Here is a 22,027-nt window from a genome sequence, read left to right as displayed (position 1 = left end):
ACTGAACGACCCCAGGGCTGGGAGGGGCCACCCGTCCACATTCCTTCTGCCCCTCACCTCCCCACTGCTCGCAGGAGAAAATATCCAAGGGAAGTGCCAAGCCAAGAGGCTGTGAAGGAACAGGCTGAGGGGAGGCTAGTCAGCAGCCTCCTCCCATCAGCGGGGCTGGATCTAAACAAACACATCCTCCTCCACGACTCTGGCCCTGGGCTGCCCCAGCCAGAGATCAGAGGAATTCAGAGAAAGAGACGGAGAGAAGGAACTAGTGACTAAGGGAGATAGGCACTTGGAAAGTAGGGTCAAGTTTGAGCAGGGCTTCCTAACCCACTTGGAAGAGGTGGCTGCTGTCCACCGTGGCCCAAAAAGCATCGATCGACCCGGTGCCTGGAGTCCCCACGTTGGCGCATCCCTGCTGTGGTTCCTTGGCTGCTGTCTACAGAAGCCCCAGATAAGTTCTCACTCCCTCTCTCCCACTAAGCTCCAGTCCTGAGATTGAAATAGGGGCTGAAGTTCACTGCGTCCACGAAATCATGGGACCCAGGATAGGTAAGTCTGGACAAAGTCAGAAAGGGGCATTGGGAGGGAGTCTGGGGCCCACGTTCCCAGGGTGTACGGTGAGGCTGTAGGGGTAACTTGTGCGCACTGGGGTGGGGCAGGGGTTCGCAGTTCCCTACACTGAGCCAGACACATGGCCAGACCTAGTGAGAGTGTGTTGAATGAATGAGTGAATGACCAGAGGGGCAGGAAGGGACACTGTTTACTCAGCTGGAGGCAGGGCACCCAACTTAACCTCCCTGATGAGACAGAGAAACGGAAAGGGCAATGGGAAGGGAGGCCCCTGGACGCTCTCCAAGCCCTGTTCTCCCTTTGAAGTAGGCAAAGATAGAGGCAGACAAAGCAGACAAAAACAGAGATAGAGAGAAGTATAGTCAGACCCAGAGCATGTCCAGGGATACTCAGAGTCAGACAAAGTCTGAGACAGAAGGCCAGAGACAGCAGGAGAAAGCAAAGATCAAGAGGTGTCAGCTGGAGCAATGCAGGGACAGGGGCGACCAGCTCAGAGAGAGGGCTGTGGAAGAGACCAGGAGAAATAAAGAGAAGCAGAGACAGTGAGAGAGAGAGAGAGAGAATCAGACAGAGACAGATCAGGTGAGAGACAGGCCTGCAGACAAAGAATCCGAAAGATCACAGAAAAGAAACCGATTCAGAGAAAGACCTGCACAGACCTACGTGCGTTTGTTGGTGGTGGGGCGGGGAGGAAGCGGGAGGGGAGGTGTCTTGAAGCCTTGAGAAGCCAAGTCTGGAGCGTGCCCAAAGCACCATGTGGAGAGGGCGTTGGTTCTGGGAACAGAGCGTCCTGCTGAGCTTCTTGGGCACGAGGAGGAAGGTGGAAGAAACAAAGGGTCTTCAGATAGGGTGGCCCTCGGGCTGGATGCCCTGCAGCGATCACCTCTGGCCTTCTCCCCTGTCTGTGTGCCTCACACCCACCCAGACAAGGCCGGACTTGCTTCGGGGAGTGAGGCATGAGGGCTTCCTGGGCCGAGCAGGCAGACGCAGCTGTGTTGCAGCCATGGCGTGGAAGGAAGGGTGGGGGTGGATGCTTCCTCTGAGGCCCTTGCAGGGGAGATGACAGTGAGAGTGAGGTGATTTGGAGACGGGCCACTGACAAACCAAATTCCCAGTCAGCCTTGGCCTGTTATGGGATCTGAGGGTTGGTGATCCTACGGGAAGAAACTAGTGACTTTGGCTGTACGACACCTGTCCCCCAACTGTGATTCTGACCCCTGCAGGGCTCAGCTCTGGAATATTCTCTAGCTGGCCCTCCGCTTCCCACACACACAGCAGGAGGCTGACCCCAGCTTCTGCCCACTGAGCCACCCGAAGCCACCTCTGGCCTCTCTTCCTGAGCCCCAGTCTGAGCTATGGCCAGGCTTCCCCCATGCTCTCTTTCTGGTCTGAGGGATGTGGGGATACAGCTGGGGCAGGACACAGAGCCTGGAGCCTGGTAAGAAACCCACACACAGCTGGCCTAAGGGAGAAGGGCCAGCAGCCCCAGCCAGGGGCAGACACCAGAGAAAAGAGTCAGGGTCAGACCTGGCCGTCAGCCAAGTCCCAGCACCAGCTCGCCATGTGCTTTTAGGTAACAGGCAGAGCTTCCATGTCTATAGGGGAGGCGCTGAAGAAAATGATCTCCCCAGACCACGCCCATTTTGTGATTCAGGGAAGCCGCTTTTCCACCTCTGCACTTCTGCTCAGCTTTACCTCCACCCGGAAGGCACCTGCCCACATCCCATTCTCATGAAATTTGTCCTGTTTTCTAAGTCCTCCAAACACCAACTCTTCCAGGAAGCCTTCCAGACTGATTCTCCCAGCTGGAAGTAATCGCTCTCCCATATGCTGTTTGACCCTGTCTTTGCAGTTCGTCCTTCCTTGTTCCTGGTATTGTTTCTGTTGTTCTCTCCAGTCCTAGGTTCACATGTGGGCCAACCCAGGGCAGGGAGGTGGGGCAAGGGAAAGAACCAGCTTCAAATTGTAGTTCTGCCTCACTAGCTTTAGGAGAATGCAGTGACATTCTCTCACCCTTTTTAATAAGTGAGGAAACACATGCTCAGAGAGGGCAAGTGACTCGTCCAAGGTCACCCAGCAAGCAAGCTGCAGAGTCGGGGCCAGAACCAGGCCTGCCCCATGCCAAAGCCCTTTCTGTTCTGTGCCATTGCCCTCGGGGCTTTCTCTTCCCTTCACACACCCCACGCTGCTGAGTCTCCACCCACGCTGGGCACTTCTCCACTGGTTCCAGACAAAGCAAGCTGTTCTCTGGGAGCTAGTGACTGGGGAGTGGGCAGGGGATTTATTCCTCCAGGCCGGGCCTGGTCCGATGCGCCAGATCTTGGGCAGCTGGGAACCACATGGCGAGCTTGCCTGGACTCCACGATCGGATGCCAGGTATCCACTGCCCAGTCTGCTTGTATCCCTCCCTGGGACTCACTTTCTCCATCTGTGCAGTAGATGGTAGGGGTCGGCTGAAGTGGTCACTGGGTCCCTTCCAGTGCTGAGAAGCTCAGTTTTCTGCCTCTGGAGAGAGCAATGGAGCAGAGGCCTCTTGTATGGGGCAGGCTTGGCTATCTCCAGGGTGCAAGCCTGGGCCTAGCCACACCCTGGGGGTGGAGAGGAGGTAAACTTGGTTCCTGCTACCCCTCATGGGCTGCAGCCCAGAGCCCTAAGCACTGATGCTTGGAGTGATGGAGAACAATGCCCGTCTCCCCAGACTGGGAGCTCCCTGGAAATGGGGTCTGATTTGATCCGTTCTGAGGCCCCAGAGCCTGGCCCAGGTGGGGCAGAGGTGGGGTATTGGGGAAGGCTCAGCGCAGAAGCTCTCCTCCATCCTCCTCATGCCCCCAGCAACCCCGGCCCCATGACGTTCCTTCCCTCCCTCCAATCTGCTTTGAAAGCCTGCTCTTATTGAGGACTGGAGACTCGTGATAAGGAGTGAGGTGGGGTACAATGGGGCCCTCGGGGAGTAAACAGGAAAGCACAGAGAGTGACAAGCTGGGACTCTTGGCTGGAGGAAGCAGTGTGGCCTGAGCCAATGGGCACATGTCTCTGAGCCTCAGGCTCTGTGTTTTAGGCCTAGAGAGGCCAGCCTGGATTCCCTGTGGGCTCAGGGCTCAGGACTCACCCTCCATCCCCCGGCCTTCATCACTATTTTTAGGGTCATCTCGGGTCTAGATGGGGTAGCCAGGGCTGGAATCGGGAATAGAAAGTCCCAGCACGGTGTCTCTGACCCAGCTTGGAAAATACCAGAAAGCAACAGCTGGAGGCCAGTAACATGCTATTGTTCTCCCAACAGACCACACAAGGGTCCTGCTAGGAGGAATTTCCCAAAGATGACAGCCAAGCCCAAGGCCCAACACTGCCCCGCCCCAACTTCCTGTCTTTGATTCTTCCCCTGCGGAAGCCTTGTGGGACCACACGGGGAACTGAAGCCCTCAGGGGCCCCACACTGCCTCCACCCCACCCCAGGCTCATGCTGCAGCCCCCCGCTTCCCCAGACTCCCACACTCCACCCTTCTCCCTCACTCTGTTTAACTCAATTCAAGAATCATGTTTTTAAGCCTGGCCTTGAAAGATGAGAAGTGGTTTGCCGGGGAGGCAGGACATTCCGGGCTGAGGGTACAGCATGTACAAAGGCTGAGAGGTGGAAAAGAACAGGATGAGTTTGGGGAATAGCAAGCATCTACTGGGGCCAGAGAAGAATGTTCACTAGGGGTGGCCTTGACTTCTTGGAGGCTGTGGCGTCCGTACTCACGTGCGCCAGATGGGGTCCTCAACTCACCATTGTTGAGGGCCACAGTGTACCAGGCAGGGCATTTTCCTTTAATCCTACCAAAACTGCTGTGTGCCAGAGAAGGCGGCTGAGGCTTAGAGAGGCTAAATAAACTGCCTAAGGTCACAGCCACAATGTGGCAAAACAAATATTTGAATTCAAAGTCTTCTGTCTCAAAGGGTTTCAACAGGGACCCGATATGGTCCATCACGACCCAGGAGAGGACAGCCTCTGCCCGGGGGAGTCCACTGGCTAATCGGGCAGATAAGAGGGGGACATAAGTGATGCAGGAGGGTGACCAGCCTGGCATCCCAGAGAAAGGGCTGAGGGAACTGGACCAGGAGGGGCAAGGGAGGTTTATGGAGGGAGAGAGAGCTGGCATGGGCTGCAGGAGCTAGGCCAGGGAGCCAGCAGGCTGAGGCAGCCCAGGGCAATCTAGGAGGTAGGAAGGGCTGGAGGCGAGGGTTAGCCACGAGGCTGGCGTCCTACACACACACCTCCAGAGAGAGGTATCTGGACAAATGGATTGCCCAGTGTCTGTGGCTAGGAAGTCATCACAGCTCAGGCCGTGGCTGTGTGAGTGCTGGAGGTTGGTAGGTTTTCCAGAAACCTCCGGGCTCCTTTTGACCCTGCACCATCCCCTCAACCTTGGCACCTGAACATGGTTCCAGGATGGGTTCCTGCTTTTGCTCTGCTCTCCTCAGTCAGGGCATATGGGGGAGGCTTCTCACTCTCAAAGGCAAGATTGCCCTCGTGTGGCTTCTGCTCCCTTCTCTCCACACATGCCTTCCAGACTAAGAACCAGACTGGCTCTGGCCCATGTCCTCTCATGGGCTGTCCTGGAGCCCACGATCTCCTAGGCATCTTCCCCTGGGAGCCCCCGTGCCAGCTCAAACTCACACGTCCAATGCTGAGCTCACTACCACCCTACAATCCTGCCTTAAATGGTGGTACACCCAGACCAAAAGCCTTACCTCTCCCCACTCCCCTGCCCCCAGGACTCCTTGGCCTCCTGTACTCCCCATCCACCTGCTTTTCCATCCAGTCCTGTCCTTCCCATCTCCCCACTGTGGTCCATCAACTCGTTACTCTATATCCCCACTGCCACCACCTGGCCCAGACCCCATCATCGCTCGCTCCCCTGGACCCCACTCCTGCATTCTCCCTGGTCCCGGCCCACAGCCTGACTTCTCCACTCTCTCCCAAGAGGCACGGAGGTCTTCATAGGAGGCCAAATGAGACCTCATCACTGGGCTCAGGACAAAACCCAGCCCTCCAGCCTGGCGTTCAAGGGTGGTCATAGCCTGGCCCCTCCAACCACTCCAGCCTCACCTGCCCACCTTGACCCCAGTGCTCCAGTCTTGCTGGACTATTCGTTCCCTGAGCAGTCTTTGCACTTTCATACTTCTGCCCTTTACTTTGATGTTTCCTCCCCCGGGAATCCTTCCAGAACCTTTAAATGTAGTCTAGGACCTCTTCGCTATGTTTCTATAGTCTTGGAACTTCTTGTGTCACACAGTGAGCACATGTTGTGATTCTGTATTAGGTGTTTGCCCTGCCATCACACACACACACACACACACACACACACACACACACACACACCCTGGTAGCTCCCTGAGAGCGGGCACCTGGGCTGCTTGCTTCCAAGACCCCGGCCACCTGTCTTGTGGAGCTGACAGTATGTGTGGAAACAATCTTCATTCTCACTCCTAGAACAAGCAGAGACAAGGTCCATCCCCACCGTGGTGACCCTGGGCAAGTCATGGCCTTTTCTGGTCTTGCTGTCTCACCCTTCAAAGGGTGAACCCAGCCTTGGCTTCCTGTCCAGCAGACTCCTCAGGCCCAGGGTTGCTGTGGGTCACAGATGGGGAAGCCCACAGGCAGGTGAAAAGGGTCCTGAAGCAGGCCAGGTGGGCCCAAAGAGGCTCTAACAGGGCAAATTGCCACATGAAAGGCAAGCATCTTAGACCAGCTGAGTGTTTCCATATAGGAAGGTGGGCCCAGTGTTGCCAGATCTGCTAATCTTTCAAGAAAAAACAAAAATCGGGAGTTTTGTGTGAAATTTCCTGATTTTTTTAAATGCTGGCAACTAACTTAAAAACACTCAGCGAGCCAGCATTGTACAAGCCAAATAAAAATGTTTAGGAGTCAGATGTGCCCCCAGGCAGGACTGCCGTCCACCCTGCACAACTCCAGAGGGTGCCGTTCACTTCACGGTGCGCAGCTCACGCAGCTACACATGGGGCCTTTGGCCAGGGCCTCCCCGTTGTAACCTCTGCCCTGTATTATCTCTCTGCCAGTTCCTCTGACCACCCTGGCAAAGCGTGTGTGGTGGCAGGGGTAGGGGAGAGTTCCTTCCTTCTCTTGCACAAGGAAATTATCAGAAAAAAAAAATAAAGGTAGGGCTTTCCTGGTGGCGCAGTGGTTGAGAGTCCACCTGCCGATGCAGGGGACACGGGTTCGTGCCCCGGTCCGGGAAGATCCCACATGCCGCGGAGCGGCTGGGCCCGTGAGCCATGGCCGCTGAGCCTGCGTGTCTGGAGCCTGTGCTCCACAACGGGAGAGGCCACAACAGTGAGAGGCCCGCGTACCGCAAAATAAATAAATAAATAAATAAAATAAATGTCTTGGAATGCAGCCGGGGAGGATGGAGAGGGGAGGGAAGACAAGGAGACAGCAGAGGGAGGCTTCCAGAGGGTTCTGTGCCTTTCAGGGAACAGGAGGAGGTGAGAGAGCACTGCTGGGCTGAGTGTCCCACTGCAGGACAGTAAGTTCTCAGGCCTGGTGGCCAGGCCTGGAGATAGCTCCCTGGTGAGTTTGGGGCAAACACTGACAAAACTGACACTGTGCAGCATCTTGGAGTTAAAGGATGTTATCTGTGTGACCCTCATGCAGGCTTGAGAGGTAAGGCTCTTTATTCCTATTTTGCAGAGGTTCAGAGAGGTCTAGTTGCTGGCTCGAGGCCACACTGGGTCTGAGTGACCCTAGATCGTGCTCTCTCTGCTGAGGGACAGGCTGGAATGTTCTGGAGAAAAAGTGCCCTTTCCTTGTCCCTCCTTGGCCCAAGCCCTCTTCCTCCATCCTCAGGATATGAGAATTCTCCCAGGCTCTCTCGGCATGTCTCAGCCCGTCCCTCCTCAAAGTTCAAATCTGGGCCTTGGTTATGAGTCCTGAACTTTCACCATACTCAGGTCCCCTGGACTGAGGGCCACATGTCCTTCTCACCATATTTCTCTGTCCAGCCTTGCCCTGACAGTGCTCTCTGAGACCCTCAGAAGAGGGTGTTGACTGACCAATGAAATGACTAACTGACCAGCTAAAGAATCAGCTGGTAGAATGGCCGACTGTCCCCATACAACCACCTTTGACAATTAACTGGAGGGAAGCGAGGCCAGAATAAGAAATGGCTACATGGGGATTATTTTTCATAGGTTCTAAGGCCATCATTGGCAGCCACCGTCTCATGGTTGCTGTTAGGGGCCCAGGTGTCAGACAGACCTGAGTTCCAGTCCAGGCTTTGCCATTTACCAGCCCCAGGACCTGGATAAGCCCCTTCCCCTCTGTGTGCTTCAGTTTCCTCATCCACATCATGGAGTCACAGCAGCTACCTCAACCGTTTGCTAGGAGGCTGGGTGAGTGTGCCCAGCCCAGCACATAGGGTGGTCCCAGGACAAACTCCTCCATCAGGCCACTTCCTGTAAGGGTAGAAGGTGAGCCAGAGAGCTGGGTCTCCCAACCCCCCGCCTCCCTGGCCCTTCAGGGCTGAACTTTCTCCTGGTTCCCAAGTTCTAGATGTGGCAATGCTCCCTGCTGTCCCAAAGCAAGTATGAAGGCAGGCGGGGGTGGGGGGGGTTGTACCTGACAGGGAAGAAAACAATGTTCACTGAGAACCTGCTATGCACCGTGTCGGTGCTGGTTCCCCACATGTTAATGACACAACCTGCCAGTAAGACAAAGTCTATTATTTACCCAGACAAGGGACAATACCACTTCTCAAAGCTTTGGCAGTATCTCGGAGTGGGGAGGAAAGGTCAATATTTGTTGAGAATTTGAAAGTTTGTTTTACAGCCAGTTCTTCAGAATGGGGAGAGAGGTGAGTGAGGGAGGGATGACCAGGATTGGGTAAGAATAGTGATACCACAGTCCAGGGTTTTCTGGTAGAAACAGCAAGGTGAGGATCTGGGGGGCAGAGATTCGAAGAATCTGAGGTGCACACCCTGTTGATGGTTTCCCTTGAAGAGTCGCTCTGTCTTTTCGGAAGTTCCTGTCATAAAAAATCAAGCCATTTGCTGGGGTTGCTCAGTCTAAGAAGAGTAAAAACTAAAAATGCTAATGAAGACAGTGGAATAGCAAAGTCAAGTTAATGTCATCGGTAAGGTGTGGTTTGGGGCCTCTAGTGTCCGGGCTGAACATGGCGGGAGGGTCTGGTTCTCGGGGCGCTCCCGGCAGTGGGCAGTAGGGATTGCCGGCCCTGCGTTGAGGATGAGGAAGCAAAGGGGCCGCTGGTCTAAGGGATCAAAACCAGCTGGGGGATTAAAACCTGGGCAACTGCCTCCACAGCTAGGGAGTGTGCACGGCGGGAAGGGGTCCAGGTCCTCAGGTCTTGTGGTTGACTGGGGCTTGGATGGGAAAGAGAGAGTTGATCCAGAGACGGAATGATTGGAGCTGTCGGAGGGAGGAACCAGGGCTGCGTGGAAGGAAATGGGTTCAGGTGGGCCTGTGGCCTCAGAGGTACTTGAAGATTATCAGGAGAGGGGAGAGCATTGGCCCTCAGGAGGCCTACTGTGTGCCAAGCCTGAGCCAGGTGCCCGAGATGCCTTACCTCCTTGAGTAGATGCTATATCCTCGCCTTACAGAGGAAACAGACTGAGAAAGACAAAGGGGCACATCCAGGCTCGCAGCCCCATATCTGCCTGAGATGTGCTGTTTATAGCTGGGAGGTGGCTGGAGTAGGCAGGCCCCTGAGCCTTTCCAGGAAAGAACGGGCAGGGAAAATCAGCCCCTCCTGTCAGGCTGCTCTCTGAACCTTGTCCCTCATCCCCCAGACTCAGACTCCTGGCCGGGGAGGGGGTATGCCCACAGCCAGGACCCCGTGCCTTGCACACATCTGGAGTCTCTGACTGAACTGAAGGTCTCTGGCTGACAGACTTTCGGGGCAACTTTCTGACTGGCTTTCTGAGCAGCTGCTCTACAGCGAGTGGGCAATTGACAGCCTGAACAGACAGGTCTCCTGAAGGCCAGTGGGCTAGTGGACCAGTGACTTACCAGCTCTGGAGCCGCAGGCTGCCAGCCCTTGGAACCCCCTGGCATACCTGGGGCCCCCAAAACTGGCTACCCAACTAAGAGAGGAAGAGGCTGGAATTTTTTCCTGGGACCTGGTTCCCTGCCTCTCTCCTTATTCCTACAGGCCAGCCCAGCTTAGCCCAGGTTCACTCCCTCAGCTGCCCTCTCTCCTGTCAGGGCTGGCCCTTGAAAAAGCCTTCAGAGGACAGGAAGGGCCTCAGAGACAGCAGGTGAGGTGAGGTGAGGTGGACACACAGCCCTGGATTCAGGACCCTCCTTCCAGGGGGAGTTCTATCCCTTATCAGGGAATCAGACTGTCTGCTGCCAGCCCCCCTATAGAGGCGTCCAGCCCACGGGAAGGGGTCAAAGGGGACTGACAACCGATCTGACCAGCCCTGTTCAGTGACCGACTGGCCACCCAACACACTGACTGGTGGCTGCTCTCAGAACCCAGGGGGAGGGCCCAGGGCCAGGGCTGCCCTCCTCCACCCAGAGGCTTACACTATAGACTGGGTCACAGGAGGGTGGAAGGTCCTGAGCTGGTCCATTGGCCTTTGCCCCCTCCCTCATCCATCCCCTGGGTTTCTTTCAGAGCTGGGGATCCAGGTCAGTGACTTCTGACCTTCCAGCTTCAGCTCCAGCCTCATCATCTGGTTGGCCTGGCCCCTTGGGGGCGGACACTGCTGCCTTCCAGGTGGCCTGGCTAGGTTTGGTTGGGCCAAGACAGAGAAGAACATTGTGCTTCTTCCCCTCATCAAATCTGTGCAAGGAGCACAGAGTGACATTGAGATGAACACCTCAGCTCTTGCTCCTGCACCAACATGAGTCAGCAGAGCTAGTTACCTGTGAGCCTTGGTGTCCTCATCAGAAGCATAGACATCATGAGATCACCAAAGGCGTGGAGTTGTGGACATGCTTCACGAGCATGCAGAATGTGCGTGCAAGCCTTCACATACATGGACAGCATGTAGCACAGCCTCTGTGCTATAGTAGGTGACTGGTCTCTACTGGTGAGAGGAACTGGGGTTCAGAAATCATCCTGTCAACCTCCTCTGGTTGAGTTTGCTTGGAACCCCCTCACCTTCTCTTCTCCTTCAAAGTGACCTCCACAGAGCCTCGCCCCAACTTCCCTTATCTAGACCAACCCCTTATCTCCTCCCTGTCAGGTGTCACTTTTGTTTCAGCATCTCCTTGTTTCCTCTGAGTGTTCACACCCCACAAAAGGGACTCCTTCCCAGCCACACACACTTCCATTTCCTCAACCAAATTCCTCAAGCTATTTGTTGTTTTTGTTTTTAATTAATTTATTTTTCAAAATTTATTTATTTTTGGCTGTGTTGGGTCTTCGTTGCTGCGCGCAGGCTTTCTCTCGCTGCGGCGAGCAGGGGCTACTCTTTGTTGCGGTGCACGGGCTTCTCATTGCAGTGGCTTCTCTAGTTGCACAGCATGGACTCTAGGTGCACGGGCTTCAGTAGTTGTGGCACATGGGCTCAGTAGTTGTGGCTCGCGGGCTGTAGAGTGCAGGCTCAGTAATTGTGGCGCACAGGCTTAGTTGCTCCGTGGCATGTGGGATCTTCCTGGACCAGGGCTCAAACCCGTATCCTCTGCATTAGCAGGCGGATTCTCAACCACTGTGCCACCAAGGAAGTCCCTCCTCAAGCTATTTAAATAGACATTTTCCCAAAGATTTGGCCAATAAGCAATGAGAAGATGCTCAACATCATTAGTCATTAGGGAAAATCAAATCAAAACCACATGAGGGTTATTTGTAGTGAGGTGGATGGACCTAGAGTCTGTCATACAGAGTGAAGCTAAGTCAGAAAGAGAAAAACAAGTACCATATGCTAACACATATATATGGAATCTAAAAAAGAAAAAAAATGGTACTGATGAACCTAGTTGCAGGGCAGGAATAAAGAGGTAGACATAGAGAATGGACTTGATGACCCAGGGGTGGGTGGGGTGGGAGGGCGAAGCTGGGGCGAAGTGAGAGTAGCATGGACATATATACACTACCAAATGTAAAATAGTTGGCTGGTGGGAAGCAGCAGCGTAGCACAGGGAGATCAGCTTGGTGCTTTGTGATGACCTAGAGGAGTGAGATAGGGAGGATGGGAGGGAGGCTCAAGAGGGAGGGGATACGGGGACATGTGTATGCACGTGACTGATTCGCTTTGTTGTGCAACAGAAACTAACTCAGTATTGTGAGGCAATAATACTCCAATAAAAGTCTATTAAAAAAAAACCACATGAGATATCATTTCACACCCATGAGGATGGCTATAATCAAAGAGACAGACAATAATAAGTATTAGCAAGAATGTGGAGACGTTAGAACCATCATCCATTGCTAGCAGGAGTGTAAAATGGTGTTAGAAAACAGTCTGGCAGTTCCTCAAAAAGTTAAACATAGGGCTTCCTTGGTGGCGCAGCGGTTGGGAGTCCGCCTGCCGACGTGGGAGGCGCGGGTTCGTGCCCCGGTCCGGGAGGATCCCGCATGCCGCGGAGTGGCTGGGCCCGTGGGCCATGGCCGCTGGGCCTGCGCGTCCGGAGCCTGTTGCTCTGTGGCGGGAGAGGTCACAGCGGTGAGAGGCCCGCGTACCGCAAAAAAAAAAAAAAAAAAGTAAACATAGAGTTACCATATGACCTAGGAATTCGACTCCTGGCTATATACCCAAGAGAACTGAGAAAAAAAATGAATAAATAAATAAATAAATACACACACACACACACACACACACACACACACACACACACACACACAAATTTGTATATGAATATTCACCGTACCTGAAACAAATGTCCATCAACAGATAAATGGTAAACAAAATGTGATTGATATATAGCCATACCCTGCAATATGATTCAGCCATTAGAAGGAATGGAGCATAGATACATGCTACAACGTGGATGACCTTTGAAACATTATGCTAAGTGAAAGAAGCCAGTCACAAAAGACCACATATTGCATGATTCCATTTATATGAATGTATATGAAATGTCCAGAATAGGCAAACCCAGAGAGCCAGAAAATACATCAGTGGTTGTCAGGAAATGGGAGGAGGGAGGAATGGGTGCAGGATTTCTTACTGGGGTGATGAAAATATTCTGGAATTAGATAGCAGTGGTAGAGTATGACTTTTTGAATGTACTAAAACTACTAAATTGTATACTCTGAAAGGGTAGGTTTTACGGTGTGTGAATTATATCTCAGTTTTGAAAAATTCCTTAGGCTCCCAGGTATCTTGTGTGAGGAGCACAAAACCCTCACTGGCGGTAGCAGGCCTCCGTAGTCCCTCCCTGAGTTTGCCTTCCATCTCCCTGGAGATGGGGTGAGAGGTCCCACACCCCCTCTCTGTGTCAGAAGTGTCCTCAGGGCAGTTTTCAGGCTCCAGCGGAGCTTGTTGAATGAGCGGAAACTCCTGCCAGATTGAGAGGCATCTGAGACAATGGAGTGGCTTCTGCAGGAAGCGGGACCCCAGAAGGGGAGGAAGGCCAAGGAGGCCTGGGCTGCCGAGGGGCGCAGGTGGTTTTCATCTAAATGGAGGGGTGAGGTCTCCCAAGGCCAGGCTTCCAGGCTCATCACTGAGATTAAACGTCAAGAGACCCTGAGAGATGCCTCTGAAGGGACTGCAGTGAGTGGGAGACGGACATGGTTACCATGGTTACCATGGGAGAAAACCAGGCACACGTAATGGGGCCAAGAATCCAGGTTCTAACCTAGCTCTACCTTCTGAGTCATCTCCACACATGGGGCCTCAGTTTTTCAAGGGTTAAATGAGAGGGGTTAAATGGGATGACCTCTTAGTGCCCTTTCTGTGCAGACCAGCAACCTGGTTCATGTACGATGTGGGCATTGGGCTGGTTAGTTCTGTGATTATAGCCAGGGTGGTGCCCTGTGGAGGTGTTGGTATCTGTTCCAAACTACCCCCAGGAAAAGCCTTTATGTCCTGACTTTGGACCAAGACTTGACCATGCACTGGACCCCAGACCTCTGATCCTAGACTGAGTCAGACAGACACAGACCCAGACCCAAAGTCAGCCTCCAGGAACACTGGATGTCTCACAGATATAGGCCCCAGGGGGGCCAAGGCTATGCATTTCTACACCAGGGCCACAGCTTACAGTTACGTGGCAGCATCAGAAACTTCTCCTTAGAAGGAAGCTTTACGCTGGGAATGGAATGAAGGTGTGAATAGGTGGTCCCAGTGGGATCTGACCAGCATGGGCACATGGAGCACACACACACCCTCTTAGGAACGGCTCTTTCAGCACCTGGGATGCAGGAAGGCTGATGGTGCTTTGACTCAGATTCTCACCAACCCCTGAAATACCTTGGGCTACCCAGTCAGGGCCATTCTCTGGGATTCCATCTCCACTCTCATGCCCTGGCTGTCTGTCCCACAGGGCCAATTGGTGAGGAGCTCCAGGTGCCAGACAAAGACACCAAGGCCATGGTGGGCACAGAAGACACACCTGGAGGCAAAGCCAGGCCAAATCCTCAAGATTTGCGGCCAAGTGTGTTTCACAGCATCAAGGTACCTCTCAGGGCCTGGCAGGAGCAGGGCCATCCAAGCCCAATAGAACAGGCTCTGCCACTTACAGGCTATAAAATGCCAAGCAAGTTGCTGCCTTTCCCTGAGCCTCAGCTTCCTCATCTGTAGAATGGGTAGCTGTGATCTACAGAAGCACTTAACTTGGTTTCAGGCACATGTTCTCTCCTTCCAGAGAGGCTGCTCTGTGGGCAGTGGGTGACCAGTCTTCTTGGCTCCTGTTTTTCTAGCAGGAAAGAGAAGGACCCCAGGGATCCTGAACCTGTATGAATACTGGGAGTGCTGGCTCCAAAGGCAGCCCTAAACATCCAAGCCTCCACCAGCACCTACAGGGTGCCAGGCCCCGTGCCGGAAGCTGTCCCCACATGGTCTTATTTAGTTCTCATAATAACTTGAGGAGGCAGGGGTGTCTTCCTTGTTGCACAGATGAGGAAACTGAAACTCAGAAGAACAGACACTCTATTTTTTAAGCTCTGGCATAAACACCCTATTTTTAATTCTTTGAAGCAAGCTTTTTCTTCTTTTAGGAATTCTGCCAGTTTTTCAGTAGGAGTACAGGCAGGGAGGGTGTTCGGGTGAGGCTGAGTGAGGTGGGGTGGGTAGCTTGGGGGTTTGCTGTGTGCAGGTGGTCTCCCAGGGGAGCTCCAGGGGAGGACTGGGTGGGGTGGGATCTGGGGAGCTTCCTGGGGAAAGGGGCAGGGTGGTGGAACACAGAGCGGGGTCCAGTCCAGCCTGGGGGATCTCTGGGGGTCAGAGGGGCTCCTGTCATCCTTGGCCCCATGAAGACCCTACTCTCAGTCCTGTGGATTTCAGGTCGCCCCCGGGCTCCTGGGGTACCCAGGACAGCTTTCCTAGTTTTTAGGCCTGTGTGAGAATCCATGCATTACTCCAGTATCTCTCTCTCTCTCTACTTGTTCTGGACTCTTCTTCTTTTCCTCTCTCTCCTCCTGTGTGACTGTCTCCTCTGACTCTGTTTCTCTATCTCATGGCCTCACTCTCCCTCCCTCTCTCCAACCCCACCTCGTCTATCTACCACCCACCCGCCGCGATCTCCCCGGCCCTCCGCCCACCCGCTGCCATCACCACGGCCCCTCCGACAGTTCTTCGTGCTGTGCCACAGCCTGCTGCAGCTGGCGCAGCTCATGATCTCCGGCTACCTCAAGAGCTCCATCTCCACGGTGGAGAAGCGCTTCGGCCTCTCCAGTCAGACCTCAGGGCTGCTGGCCGCCTTCAACGAGGTACTGGCCCCGGCACAGCCGCAGGGGGGGACATTGAGGGAGGCTCACCCCCTTCCCCCTCCCTCACTGCCCCAACATAAACCCTTCCCCCCAGTGCCACATGCAATCCCATCTTAGCTCCTTCCTATCCCACCCTTGGGGGTCCCTCTTGGGGGACACGGAGGATTTTAGAGCTAGCCAGGGTCCCCATGTCCCCCAATTCTCCTTTTGGTTCCTTCACCTTTTCAGGCACCCGGCTATTGTCTGCCCCAGGAAGGAATCAGAGGAAGCCAATTCAACAGTAGTGAGAGAGGTTTAAATTAGATCAAAGGCAGAACTTTGGGACCTTGGCATGGTTGGGGGAGGGGATGACTCTACAGCGTGGAGTTGCCCCGGGATCCACAGGCCTCTGCCTCTGGGATGACAGCCAGACAGCCAGGAGTGGACAATCCGCTTTGGGTGGACTGGGAGATCAGAGTCCAGCTGTGCCCAACCCCTTCCCCAACAGATGTTTTCATCCTCAGAAAAGGTCACAGTCCTGAGAACACTCTCTTTCTCCCTGACCCCCAGTAGATCTCTGTGAAATTCTCTCTCCCTTGGGTGATGTGTCACATTCCTCCCAACCCAAGGCCTGTGGCCTACACCGAGTCCCCAGGTGTTCCTTAGCACTCCATCCTCAGATCTCAGAGGTGGGAAGAGAACGTCATTACCTGGGGTCTTGGGCAAGTCACTCCCTGACTCTAGGCCTGTGTCCCATCTATAAAATGGAGAGTGACTGTCCTTCCCAGGATCAGTCCTCCCACTGACCTTCTGCTGATACTGCCCCCCTCCATCGGCAAGGAGGTGAGGGGTAAGTACCTCACCCGCGGTCACCAACCAGTGAGCCACAGAGTGGAGTGCACACCCCAGCTTCTGACGGCAGAGCCGCCCTTCCCTGCAAACTCTTACGTCCCCTTCAGCACCCACATCTGGGGGTTTTGATTCTAAGGCTCAAAATCCAAGCCTTAGTCCTCTGGCTTTAGACTTTATTTGTTTCTCATTCATGACTTCCCAGAAGTTCTAACACGGGGCCCAACCCACATTCTAGAATAAAATTGAACTTCTAGCCCTGTCCACGCTGCTCTAATTTCTCTCCTCTAATGGGACACTAGGGACCTTCCTAGGAGGACCCAGAATCTGTATTTTTAAGACGGAGCCAAATGATTCTTATTCAACCATCTAGTCCATTCTACAGAAGGGAACACTGAGATTGGCGATAGCGACAAGGCCGGCCCTCTGGCCCACTTGAATGGGCCCTCTCATCCCTTTGCAGGTGGGGAACACGGCCCTGATCGTGTTTGTGAGCTATTTTGGCAGCCGGGTACATCGGCCCCGCCTGATCGGCTATGGAGCTGTCCTCGTGACCCTGGCGGGCGTGCTCATGGCTGTCCCACACTTCATCTCAGAGCCGTACCGCTACGACCACACCAGCCCCGGTAAGAGCAGGAGGGGTTGGGCTGAGGGTATATCTGAGCTGCTGCATTACTGTGCACAGGGCCCCGCCCCAGGTCTCCAGCGGTTAGGATGGGCCCAGCTTCCCAGAACACCTACTAGTCCTCCCCACACCCCCCACTGCCTCCTTCAGCCCGGGCGGGTCCCTCAGGCAGCCCTGGGCAGTGGGGTAGTGGGTAGTCCTGGGGCAGAGGTGAGGCCCTCTGGGCATCGCTTGGTGAGGGCCTGCTTGTATGTCACCGCTTTTATTTTTGAGGTGAGGGTGGGTTTACAATGCAGCCCACTTTAGGGCCTGGCCTGTGTGGGTCCTCAGGAAATATTTATGGATAATAATATATAATATATAATAATTTGTGTATAATAATAACAGTATGACACACCACTTACTAGGCACCGCTGTTCTAAGCGCTTGATGTGTATTGATGCATTTAATCTTCACAAGAAGCCAAGACATTGATGAAAGAAAGAATGAATGAGTGAATGAACAAATAAAACCATGAAAGAATTTGGGACAGAAATAGTGAAGCCCCTGTTGAGCCCAGTGGGATTTTGTTGAGAGTCAACTTGACAGATGGATGCCTGTCCCTTGGAGAACGACTCAGGCAGCCTTCCCTGTCCCATCCACCTCTCCACCCATTCACCCATCTACCCATCCGTCCACCAACCCCTCAACAATCCATCTGGTGGTCCACCCGAGAAACCCTTAGTGCTGCCTGTTTTGTGCTGGACCCTCTCAGGGGACTCAGTCCTTGCCTACTGGGAGCTCCCAGTCTGGGAGAGGAAACAAACAATACCTCCCCTTCCCCCACGCATTGTATCAATTGTGTGAGGAAGGAAGAACAGGACCGAAGGAGCCCAGGGAAGGAGCCCACGGCCCAGCCTCCATCATGGAAGGCTTCCCAGGGGAGGAGCGCTATCAGAAAGCATCCTTCCTCCCTTGTCCTCCCATCAGCTCAGACCCCGGAGCTCCTACTCTGTGCCAGGCCCAGGGGTGGAAAGATGGAGCAGGTACAACCAGCCCCGAGAAGCTGCGAGGGAGCGTGGGTTGGCGTGAGCATGGGCAGCTCTGCCGCAGGCCAGAACGTCCAGCACCAGACAGCCAGGGGGAGCTGGTAGAGCCCTGAGTAGGGGAAGGATACTGGAGGCTGGAGTGAGCTGGAGGAGGTGGCAGTTGAGAGAAGGTGGGCATTTCAGGTGGAGGGAACTGCACAGGCAATGTCTGGGAAGTGGGGAAAGTCCAGGAGGAAAGCAGAGTGGTTATCTAGGCCTGAGTGGAGAACTGTCAAGAGACCTGACTAGGATGCTGAAAAATTACACTTCCTCACATTCCTCCGTCCAGAATCTTCACTTTAACAGGGATTTTCCTGTGCAGGGTCACACACATTCTTCACCCTCACTGCCATACAACACCCTTCTGCTCCCCATGAAACCCCAAGCAGACCTCTTCTCCTGCCTGAGCCTCAGTCTCCACATCTATACAATGGGTGGACTGGACTTGGTGACCACCAAACACCCACGCTGCTCTGACATACAAGGCTATTTCATTCACTCGTTCCTCCTCATTAATGAATTACTTATCATTAGTATTTATGTGCCAGGCCCTCTGCTAGGTACTGGGGACCCAGGGGTGGAAAAAAAAGATCTTATTAAAGATCCCCATAATAATCCTCATATCTAATGTCTTGTAGGCACTGTGCACAGGCACCAATCACCACTCCTAACGCTTACAACCCTTTGAGCAGGTGTTATCATTATCCTATTTTATAAGTGAGGAAACTGAGGCACAGAGAAGGAGGTACTTCCCCAAGGCCCACAGCTAGTAGACATGCCCTGGTAGCCTGGCCCTAGAGCCTCTGCTCTGAGCTACTGAATTATTCTGCTTCTGAATTCCATATTTGTGTAGAGCTTCCATCCTAGGGGGCTTGTTCAACAGATGACGGACGAAGCTGAGCCCTGGGGGGCTGAGGGCCTCTCTGCCAAAGGCTCACCGTCTTCAACCCAGGCAGTCTTGGTTGAGGGTCCAGGTCCTTGACCTTGGCTCACATGGCTTTTTCCAGCCCTAAAGAGTGGCTCTCTGGGCTGGGTGGACATGGCTCAGAGTTCCCAGAAAGGGCTGGGCCAGCCGCAGAGAGAAGGCCACTTCTACACCCGCATTCGGGATAATAATAGTATGAGGGTCTTCTTAAGTTTGCTCAGCAAATATTGGTGAGCTACAGGAAACAAATGTCTGGTACTAATTTAAGAAATTTCCCTTTATTGCACTCTGCATCTGTGTCCCGAGCTGACACCGAGCCTCCCCATAAGGAAGGTCAAGGGCGCCAGAGCCCTCCACAGCCCAGGCCCAGTGTCCCCGCTCTTGCCTGGCCCTGCTTTCAGCCCTGGCCTCGACCTTTACACTCTGTGAGCCAGCCATGCTGAACTTCTCAAGCTCTTGGTTTTGCATGTGCTGTGACCTCTTTCTGGAACACCCGCCCCCACCTTCCCTTTCTGGAAAATCTTTTTTTTCTTCTCCACCCAGTTCAAACTCCACACCTCCTCCGACCGCCCCACCCCTTCCACCTAAGAGTCACTGTTGCCATGGCACTTCCACATACCTCTGGTTTAAGAGCATGGACTCAAAGCTGGACTGCCTGGGTTCCAATCCTGGCTCTAACCCTTGCTAGTTGCTGTCTGAGCGTCAGTTTTCTCATCTGTAAAATGGGAGTAATGCGAGCACCCCTTCCCTGGGTTTGCTGTAGGGGTCAGATGATTTATATACAGGGCATTTAGAACAGTACCTTGCATCAGTGAGTGCTATATAAGTCTTAGGTATTGTCCTAATATTTTTTATCATCTCTCAGCAGACATGCCACAGGACTTTGAGGCCTCCCTGTGCGTGCCCACCACTGAGGCCCCAACCTCAGCCCCAGCCCCATCCAACAGCAGCTGCTCAGGCTACACAGAAGTCCAGCATCTGGCCGTGGTGGGGATCATGTTCACGGCCCAGACCCTGCTCGGTGTGGGCGGGGTGCCCATTCAGCCCTTTGGCATCTCCTACATTGATGACTTTGCCCACAACAGCAACTCACCCCTCTACCTCGGTGAGGACCTGTCCCACCCCTCGGGCTCTGAGGGAGGGCGCGGCCCAGGTCAGGCTAAGTATGAGTCCCTGACCTCTGCCCCATGGGACTGGTAAAGGGCCGGAGAAGCCCTGGAGAGCTCTCCGTCCCTGACCAGGGGAGATGGGCTGCTCTTGCCAGTTGGAGGCTGGGCAGGCACTAACCTGCAGAGGGAAGCCGGGCTAGAGGGGTCTAACCTAGGCTTCCTGTTGCAGGGATCCTGTTTGCAGTGACCATGATGGGGCCAGGCATGGCCTATGGGCTGGGCAGCCTCATGCTGCGCCTTTATGTGGACATTGATCGAATGCCGGAAGGTGAGCCTCAGAGCACACAGTTGTCCCCGGGGGCACATAGACACAGCTGACTGACCACTGGTCTCATAGGAGACACTGAGCCACGGGACCCAGGTTCAAATCCCAGCAACCCCATGACCTTGGACATGCCTCTTTCTTTTTTTTTTTTTTTTTTTGCGGTACGTGAACCTCTCACTGTTGTGGCCTCTCCCGTTGCGGAGCACAGGCTCCGGACACGCAGGCTCAGCGGCCATGGCTCACGGGCCCAGCCACTCCACGGCATGTGGGATCTTCCCAGACCGGGGCACGAATCCGCGTCCCCTGCATCGGCAGACGGACTCCCAACCACTGAGCCACCAGGGAAGCCCTGGACATGCCTCTTAACCTCTCTGAGCCTCAGCTTTCCCATCTTTGAGATACTCTCTGTCCCGCCCACCTCCCAAAGCTGTAATCACAATGCAGTGAGAATGTGGAGATAAGCTACAAGGAGCCGTCAGATGGAGAGGTATAAGTGTTGTCACTATTGTTACGTGTCTTCACCTAGTTCCACCCCTGAGCTCCCCCAGGCCCCCAGCCCCCTGCTCAGATACACCGTGGAGCAGACAGGGCCACATACTCTTCTTGGCCTGTGGGGCACTCCCATCTGTCGGGGGACAAGCCTCAGGACACAGAGAGGACACTGGCGTGCCGGAGAGAACTTTGGAGCAGGACTCCGCTACATTGGCCATCTCAGATGGGAAATCCACTGGGTGACCTCTAAGGACCGTTCCAGCTCTGACCACTCAGAGCCTGACAACCTGTGCTGAGGACACCGTTTGGGGAATAGCGGTCTCTGATCCAGGTAGTGGTCAGTGTGGGCCAAGGAGTGGAACTGAAGCTGGGTCCGAAGGCAGCCAGGAGGGAGGAGTGTTGGGGATCCCAGAGTCCTGGCGCTCTGTGAGGAGTGGGAGTGGAATTTTTTTAGAAAAGGTCACTCTGGCATCTCAGCTGCCTCTGGTCACACCAAGTAGCTCTGAGCTCCCAGCTCTGCCTTCTGCCTCGTGGTGCTCAGATGTCCCATCCCTCACCTGGAGATTTTCCAGCAAGCCCTAGAGGCCTCAGGTGACACATGTACAGGTAGATGGACAGGCAGATTCTGTTTCTTGTTCTCTGGCTTTTGCCCACGGGTGCCTCCAGTCAGGACAGGCCTGGGCAGCTCTGAACAAGAGTCGCTAGGGATAACCCTGCCCCACCTCCCTTCCTTCTAGAAAGCTGGGCCAGGAGCCAAATGTGGACTCTGGTTGTAACTCCTCTCTCCCTATGGAACAGTCTTAGGAGTCAGGAGTCAGTTTCCCAGACACACCCCAGCACAGGGGATGGGGGGATGTTTCTGGCTCTGTTGACATCATCCTGGCAGCTATGCCACCTTCACAGGCAGATGTGGCATTCCTGTGGACCAATGTGCCACCTCCCTAATCCTTCTTTCTCTCTGGGGCATTGCATGGGTTGGGCGGGTCATATCCACTGCAGGCACAGACTGGTATGTGAGAAGCGGATCTGAGCTGTGTGTGTGAGTTCCCACCAGCCTGGCACAGAAGCCAGGGGAATAATAAGTGGAAGAGGGAATCAGTGCAGAAGCCAACTTTGCCCCCAGTTTTACAAATGCATTTGCTGAGTGCTGACTGTGTACTCTGGCCCCTGTCCAGGAGGAGCTCAGGATCAAGCCCCTGGGAATCAGCCCCACTCATGGGGTTGGTGTCATCATGCATCTGTATTGTTAGAAAGT

The 22,027-nt window shown here is 54.2% G+C and overlaps 1 protein-coding gene across 4 annotated transcripts in view; it reads left to right on the top strand.

Moving 5' to 3' along the window:
- Positions 1–241: 241 nt before the first annotated feature.
- SLCO2B1 (solute carrier organic anion transporter family member 2B1) overlaps positions 242–22,027 on the top strand; it is a 49,694-nt gene continuing 27,908 nt past the window's right edge. The window contains exons 1-6 of one of the 4 annotated variants that reach the window (XM_082659395.1): positions 242–546; positions 14,018–14,148; positions 15,264–15,401; positions 16,693–16,855; positions 19,715–19,951; positions 20,185–20,283. In XM_082659395.1, the coding sequence (XP_082515521.1) occupies positions 531–546; positions 14,018–14,148; positions 15,264–15,401; positions 16,693–16,855; positions 19,715–19,951; positions 20,185–20,283 (784 nt within the window). In that variant the 5' untranslated portion in view covers positions 242–530. Of the gene's footprint in view, positions 547–8,439; positions 8,700–14,017; positions 14,149–15,263; positions 15,402–16,692; positions 16,856–19,711; positions 19,952–20,184; positions 20,284–22,027 lie in introns of those variants that run through there. The other 3 variants (XM_082659394.1, XM_082659396.1, XM_082659397.1) reach the window with 3 other exon arrangements.

The sequence above is a fragment of the Grampus griseus genome, assembly GCF_964374135.1.
Source record: "Grampus griseus genome assembly, chromosome: 8".
Classification (NCBI taxonomy): Eukaryota; Metazoa; Chordata; class Mammalia; order Artiodactyla; family Delphinidae; genus Grampus; species Grampus griseus.
The sequence above is the reverse complement of the archived record's forward strand: the minus strand, read 5'-3'. Positions and strand labels throughout refer to the sequence as shown.